This window comes from Anoplophora glabripennis, unplaced genomic scaffold, assembly GCF_000390285.2.
Source record: "Anoplophora glabripennis isolate ALB-LARVAE unplaced genomic scaffold, Agla_2.0 scaffold1366, whole genome shotgun sequence".
NCBI lineage: Eukaryota > Metazoa > Arthropoda > Insecta > Coleoptera > Cerambycidae > Anoplophora > Anoplophora glabripennis.
The window spans coordinates 20,401-28,896 of record NW_019417451.1 but is presented as its reverse complement, the minus strand read 5'-3'; the positions used below and the strand labels follow the sequence as shown (position 1 = coordinate 28,896).

The window sequence follows — 8,496 nt, the reverse complement described above, 5'->3', positions numbered from 1 at the left end:
GTCAGCTACGATTTCCATTTAAAAAAATATAACTTTGGGTCATAACTCCGAAATCTTAAGATCTACTAAAAATCTAATACCGGCATTCAATTCTATGCCAAAGAATTAGTCTTGAGCAGTTTTTACTTTAACTCTAACTTATTTAACAGCTGAGATACAGACATGTTAAAAAGTGTCACAATAATGAGAAACGCCCTGTAACTCCGAAACAAATGAAGATAGCAAATTTCCGATCTGACAGTCTAGTTTGCCATGAAAATCGAGCTCGAGAACGTGGTGTCACATTTATCATATCTTTGGTAGTTTCTGAAATACCCTGAATTCCCATCGAAAATGGACCAGCCTGTACAAACACAATTAAAGGGTTTACACAACTTTTTAATAATGAACACAGTCAAAATAGAGCATACTCGAGTATACTTTAAAGTGATTGAAGATAAATAACCCTTTCTAAAACTTCAACCCAATGCAAAAATTTTTTGTTTTATGAATATTTTTATTTAGCTAACTGTAATAATAAATTTTATAATTTTAGGTACATTCAGTTGTAGACGATGTAGTAAATCTGGAACTATTCAAAAATCAACCTAACAACCGAATAACAAAATCCATTAATCAGTTCATGATAGAGCAAGGATTTGCAGAACCAGCCGTAGAAGGTTTCCTTTCAAAGGTAAGATTATTAACTTTTCATGTTTGTAGTTATATTTTTTGGTTTTTGTTGATCAGGCGGATCATCAGAAAAGGCAAATGGTGATCAAGGCAGAGAATCCCATTCTAGAAGCAGCAAAGTTAAGCTTCGATAAAACTACAAACTGCTATGAATTTAAAATGCCAGAAACATTTACACATGAAAAAACAATCAGGTTAAGAGGTCCATTTAGTCCTCTAGAAATGAAATTTCACGGTTGCGTCGAGAGCTCTATGAATAAGTCTGTAGATGTCGATGGTAGTTCCGTCAACACTGTTTTACTAGATAATGATCCTCAAGCTTATCAAACAAGGTAGTATTTATTATCCAATGGTGTACAGGGTGTAACTTTCAATGTGGGTTATATTTTTACAGAGGCTACCTTTTACCTTCCAAACGCATTTCGCTTTAACCCTTTTTTTCCACAATCTACCCAATTGCTGTGTCAAATCTCATTTTTTTTATATTTATATACATATTTTACACCTCATAAACAGATAAACTGAAAACTAACTAAAGTAAATTTAATAAAATAATAAAGTAAATGAAATTAACATTCCAAATTTATTTTTTTTTTGTTTGCCTACCACATCAGGTAGATTGATATTGAGTAGTTCATGTTAACTGAATAAAATTAGAATTCATTGTAACTGAGATTGGCGAACTAAATACAATGTTTAGATAAAATGGTAACATATACATTTTATCAAAAACTTAAATTGATTTTTAAAAAATATTTCAAATCTATCAACAGGGAAAATTGGTTATAACGACCTTCAAGGGTCCGTTTGTTTACGGTTGTTATAACCGATAGACGTATTTAAAATTTTTATTGAAAAAATGAGAAAGTTCACAATACAAGTCTTTAAGTATTTATACGTATAACTTTGTATTCAGAAGATCTCGCTTGCTTTATTTTGAGTGAATTGTTTTCGAATAGAGATTTTATTTTATTTCTATCCTTCCAAATTGTTGAAATCGTAATGTGACATGTCACATTTTTTTGCTATGCTTGCATTAGTTTCTCCATTTTCTAGTCTCTATATTATATGTGATTTTTCTTCTTGATTAAACATTGTTCTTTTTGACATCGTGATAGAAAGTGGTAATTACTGGTGTCAAAACCGTGGATTGGTCGTTATAACCGATAGATTCTATGGTAAATATAAATAAAAATGCGTTGCTAATTCCGAAATGTCGTTGTAAACGGTGTCGTAGGAAATGATATTTTTAATATGGTATTTCTATAGGATTTAATCGGAACTTCCAAATTCAGTCATTATATCCATTAGATCGTATAAAGCAATGCTGTTATAACCAATTTTCACTGTATTATTAATTTTATATTATGTACTTCCATTTTATAAAACAGCAAAAATGATTATCGTAATTCATAAATTAATTACATTTAAATTAGTAACTAGTTTATATTTAATATATCATGCAAAAAATTTTTTTTAAACAATTTTTTCAACGTTTGGAGCTTTGTCTGCATTGAAAAAAATATATGGTGATATTAAAGTAACACGTAAATTGTATTAAAGCAATCTGTTTTTACAAAATTAATTTCCATTGCAGTGTTGTTCTCTGCCACTCTGTAATTTCATAAAGTTAGTTTAAAAAGGTAACAGGTACACTGATAAAAGTATACATACAACCAAATTCGGGTGCTGCTTGGACTGGATAGACAAGACTAAACTCTGCACTTAAAAATGTAGTTTAAAAAGTGAATTATACCTCAACTATTTATTTGATTTGAAAAACATAATTTTTGAACCTAGCCCCCAGTTAAAGTACCCTGTATATCTTTACCATTTTATATTAAAAAATATACAAGGTTTCTTTCTCTTCAATATTTTTATTTGCAAAAATATTTTTTAACAATATTGTTAGATATTCAGTTGAAATGGAAAAATTTAGAAAGTTTATGAGATATTGCAACTTTTAACTTCTCTTGCATACAAAATTTTCTTGTGTATTATATATTTCCTTTCAATAAAATATATTTAATTATATTAAGTATATTTAATTTCAAAATTTCAATTTTAAATTTGTCTAATTTTTAAAACTGAATGCTTTATCCAACTGTTACTTACCAACATTTCACACTAAATGCGACTAAATGTGCCAACATGAATTAGAATTAATTATTCATATTTTCTTTTTTAATTGTAGCTGACACTCCCTGTCTTGAAAAATTGAACCTAGACTATGGAGCTGTCCATTCATTTCATTCAAAAAATCTGTAGTTAATGACTTCATCTACTGTTTTAACACCATATATAGGATGTCGCACTTCAATGTGATACAAGCCTGTAATTTCTTTACTTTTTTACCGTTTTCAAAAATTTTTTTTTAGAAAATGGTGTAAAAAAGCCCTCTATCTAACTGTGATACTACTGTTTTTATTAATGCAATACACGGTCAACTAGTACGTGTTTTTTTTGACATCAAAACTGCTACGTAATTGGTATTAGCAATTTTTTTTCTAAAAAACATTACGTATTCTCATTCAGCATCCCTTAAAACATCTTATCACCAAGTTTCATCAAATTCAATACATCTTCAGACCAGCACTCCCTAGTTGGCCGTGTATCGCACTAATAAAAACAGAAGTATCACAATTGAAAAGAGTTTTTTTTTACCCTACATTCTAAAAAAAAATTTTTGTAATCGGCTAAAAAATAAAGAAGTTACAGGCTTGTATCACATTTAAGCGGGACACCCTGTATATAATTAACGACATTTCCCAAGATAAAATCAAATGTTTCATGTAAATTTGTATCTCACTTGAATTTATATTACAACTTCAGTGAATACACCGACATACAGGCCACTAACTAGAAGGAGAATGATCATCACAGGCCTTCCTTGGATGGTCATTCATCCAAGTGCTACAGTATAATATCAATGACAAATGCCAAGTCACTAGGTTCTACTCGCCCTAAATAATTTCATTTATATTAATGTATAAATTTTTTTAGCTTGCTAGTAGCTGGTTACGTTGGGCAAACAGGCAATGGGGCTCGTTTACGACTTCGTCAAACTACACTTCTACCCAATATTCCAGGATTACCCATGGTTATAACCCTTATATTTTGTCCTTCAATGAGAGTTAAAATGATTGACGATGGCACCAGAGTAGCATCAATTCTTTGCGGCCTTGGTTACAATGAAATAACTAATAAGGCTCACTACCCTGCTCATGACTTATCACTAACCCTAGACACTGAGTTGACTGAGGATGAAGTTAACAGGGTACAACACTTTATTTCTCACTTTTTACAATAATTTTTTTTTGTTATGTACAGGGTAATCCACATAACATTCTACCCTTTTCTTTTTTCCCTTTCCATCTAGGAAAAAATAGTAATGACCAAGTTGTAGGAAATTTTGTTGCAATATCAAAGAAATATATAAAAAAAAGCAATGGGCTATTATGTGATATTATATCGAAACTTTTGTTTTTTAAATGTCATATATTTTTCGCTTATTGGAATCATCTCCTTTTTCTTATTACAATGAGACATACATGTCATATATTTGCTTTAATAGTTGGCACAAGATTATGTTTTATTTATTGACCCTCCAGAGTGGATAAAGTTAAGACTGCCATGGAACCAGTGCATATTTAAGCTTTTTCTGTATTAAATTTACTATACTGTAGATCCTATAATAACCTGATCATGTTCTAGGCAAAGCACATTTTTTTTTAAATAAATTTTTCCTTATGAAGGAATAATTATTTTATGTTCCACAAGACCAATTTGATGTCAATAAAGTTTTTTCTATGGGGGGACTGAGAGATAAGGTAAACGAAGCAAGATCTAATAATTTGTACAACCTATGGAAGAAAATATTGAACGGAGTTGGTACTATCAATAAGGTGGGTAACAAAGTATTTAAAAAAATTGCATGGAAGGCATATGTCCTTTGTCTCGAACAGGATGAAGGTATTATAAAACACCTTTTATAATGACATTTTTCCTTAAAAGAGAATTTAAAGATTTATTTAGTAAACTTAATAGACAACATACCTACGCAGTGGTTCCATGGCAATCTTGACTATGTGCAGAATCAGTAAATAAACTAAAATATTATGCATACTAACAAAGCATCACTATACAGGTTGTTCCACCACGAACTCCATCGGTGGATATCTGGGTAACCGCTTTTAAGGATTTTTTTGAAATTGTGATGGTGTGATACAGACTGTGGGGCCTACCAAGCTAAAATATTTTCAAGGTCTTCGTACTTCCGGTTATACCGGAAGTCCATACTAACTTTCTTATTTTAAATGGTACCCCCTGTATATTATTGCATTTTTGGAAAGATCATCTATTTTTAAGTTGAAAACACACTCCATATTTAGGAGTGACCATTTCCGAGATATTTTGATTTTTAAGCAAAAATTGACAGATGCAGACTGTCAGCAAAATGTTGTAGAGGAAGACTTAATTTATCAAATTTGACATGAAAATTTAACAATTTTTATACAGGGTGGTCACAAATTTTTTATTGTATATGAACTTCAGAAAACGTGGAAAACTAGAAATTTTTAAATGGAAACCCCTAATTTTTTAACGTATTCGCATCCTGCACTAAAATTAAGTGTAACTTTGTTAAAGTTTCCCTATATCTAAACCCAGTGGTTTTCATTTTATTTACGAATAAACATTTCCTTTTTCTTAAAATGATGTTTCCATTTGTTTCGCATATTTTAGGTTGGCTGTGACAGGTAAGTAACAATCAACATGACAACTGTCACATGTTTATAATTGTCAAATTTATTTTAATAAATATTCAAAATGTCTTCCTTCAACTTCTAAACATTTTTCACACCTTTGAATTAGTTCCTTGTGGGTCGCTGCTCTAATAGAATCTGATGATAGATGCTCAAATGCTTGTCTTACTTTATGCATACAATTTTCCTTTGTTGTTAATGGACTACTATACACACTATTTTTTAGTGTTCCAAATAAAATAGCATATATCACCGGATTCTATTAGAGCAGCGACCCACAAGGAACTAAATAAATTTGAAAATTAAAAACCTGTGACAGTTATCATGTTGATTGTTACTTACCTGTCATGGCCAACCTAAAATGTGCGAAATAAATGGAAACATCATATTAAGAAAAGGGAAATGTTTATTCGTAAATAAAATGAAAACCACTGGGTTTAGGTATAGGGAAGCTTTGACAAAGTTACACTTAATTTTAGTAAGTTTTTGATATTTTTTTAGAAAAATAAACCTATTTTTCCGGGAAAACTAAATTTTGCCGACAGTCTGCATCTGTCAATTTTTGCTTAAAAATCAAAATATCTCGGAAATGGTCAATCCTACGTATGGAGTGTTATATGTTTTCAACTTAAAAATAGATGCTCTTTCCAAAAATGCAATAATATACAGGGGGTTCTATTTAAAATAAGAAAGTTCGTATCGGCTTCCGGTATAACCGGAAGTATGATGACCTTGAAAATATTTTAGCTTGGTAGGCCCCACGCTCACAATCACAATTCAATCACATCATCACAATTTCAAATAAATCCTTAGATGGGTTTCCCAGATATTCAACGATGGAGTTCATGGTGGGACACCCTATATAGTCGTGCACTTCATAAGTTCTGTATATCATTGTTTTGTGATTTAGATTTATTTTAACGTTTTATACATGTTGGTGTTTTTATGTTGTAATGTATTTTGTTCTAAATTTGTCATTGACTTTTGTAAATAAACTTATTACTAGTATTATTATGAAATGTACTGTTATCAGGAAAAGAGAGAAATTGAAAAATTTACAAATATTCATGGTGTTCCATGCAGCAATCAACAGTTCATTTTTAAATCACAAGACAATTTCTTCGTCTGTTATTTTTTTCAATATAGAAAGGGAATAAATGAAAATTAAAAAAAAATTACATTTTAAAAACAAGCATTTAAAAAAATGCACTGAAAAGAAAGAAATAGTCTAAGGAGTTCATAAAACCGATAATGTTGTGTAAACCCTAAACCTTCAAAAGGGTTGAATGTGGCTGCTCTATAGAATTGTCATCAGCAAAAGTATGACAAAAAGACACGTACTATCTATAACACAAGCCGACAAAATTTGGGCGACCCTCTAACCCAAAAACCAGAATGTACTTTTTCGAAGGAATTTGGTGCACTGAATTTGAATCCGAGGTCTAACTTTCTCAATTGGCTCAAGATATCGATGCCGTTTTTAACATTAAATCTTCCTTGAAAATTGAGTCCAAAAGATATAAACCACTTTTTATCTATCTCGGAACATACAAGAAACTCATAAATGTTGAAATTGGCTTACCTTGTACATAAGCTTTGTCATGTTTTTTAAAATCAGTTTTTCATTGTAAATGTTCACTATTAAAAACATTATCATCATAGCTTGTAAAATGGTTTTTCGCATGAAAGAGTTTTTTTTACCTTAAATTTTATTTTTCATAGATCAATCAGATGCGCTTCCATTTGAATCAAGGCGTGAAGTTGATGAGTGATATTTCAGAGCAAGTGGCTAGTGAGAACGAAATGATTAGAACTCAAAATTGCCTTAAGAAGGAGATAAAAGAGTGAGTATTGTAAAGAATGACATAGATAAACGTAATTTATTTTGAAAAATTTTTACATCAAATTTTATGAATCTATGTGAGTATAGATAGGTTTTACTATGTTGTTTTTTTTGTTTCAAAAATGCTCTAGTTTCTGTATTTAACCATACTTTTTTGGTACTGATGGAAGGTTAATTATGTATTAAGAAACGTAAATCATATTTATGTAGTAATGATGCCTAAAGGACCAGTTATTAGAAATCCGTAACTTACCATAGAATGCAATTGATCACTTCCATTTTTAAATTTCAAAATTTATGTTGCCATTGAATTGGGCTATTACACTTATTTTATCTTTATCTAGGAACCAATGTTTGAATATTTTTTCATTCCTGAATAGTTCTTTGGTTATTTCTTGTATTTTAATAAATGACTTCTCATAAGTAACTCCAAACTAAACTTAATATTGTTTTAAGGAAGGAAAATAAATGGCATAAACATTGATTTTGATCATTTGTTCAATATATTATTTTTGAATTATTTGAACAATAATGATGATAGACCACTATATTAAAAGTATTTAGTGCCCATTAAAATAACATTAACGAGCTGTCTAGAATTAAAGGATTAAAGAAATACCTAAGATATGTATACGAATGTTTTATGAAGTGTTTCACTCTTAAAATTTTTCTCTAGTCTAAATACTACTAAGTGTATAGTACCGATATTCTTTGCTTTTTGCAAACAATAACAAATTATTAACTCTACTAAGTACGACTTATCTCCAAACAAAGTGTGTAACAAAGCTTTAATTTAAAAAATCTTAAAAAAGTTATTGCTTGTGATGTGTTAAAATTTTGGCACTTATTTCTTGGCTATCCTATACAGTCATTTTGGATCTGTTTCTGGTATGTTGTCCAAATTTAATGTCTGCACATTAATAACTATATTTCCCAGTGATAACAAAAAGTAATCAAAACGCCTTCGTTTAAATTTTTGTGAAATATTTGTTTATATTTTTGTAGAATATTTGCATTTTCAATGAGACACATATTAGACATATAGACATATATTTTTCGAATTTTTAAAATTATCTTTTATATAATGTGGTGTTATATAGATTTACACAAAGAAAGGACCCCGCACAAAATATATGGAAAGAAAACACACACACACTCACAAATGATCTCTAAGTGAATTACAAGAATCTCTAAGGGCCAAGCAAAACCCATATTCGG

The 8,496-nt window shown here is 30.0% G+C and overlaps 1 protein-coding gene across 1 annotated transcript in view; it reads left to right on the top strand.

Annotated features, from left to right (window-relative positions):
* LOC108915158 (probable ATP-dependent RNA helicase spindle-E) overlaps positions 1–8,496 on the top strand; it is a 57,626-nt gene that overhangs the window by 40,769 nt on the left and 8,361 nt on the right. Inside the window, exons 18-21 of the mRNA XM_023456318.1 lie at positions 536–673; positions 730–1,004; positions 3,676–3,949; positions 7,158–7,279. Coding sequence (XP_023312086.1) covers positions 536–673; positions 730–1,004; positions 3,676–3,949; positions 7,158–7,279 — 809 coding nt within the window. The remainder of the gene's footprint in view (positions 1–535; positions 674–729; positions 1,005–3,675; positions 3,950–7,157; positions 7,280–8,496) is intronic.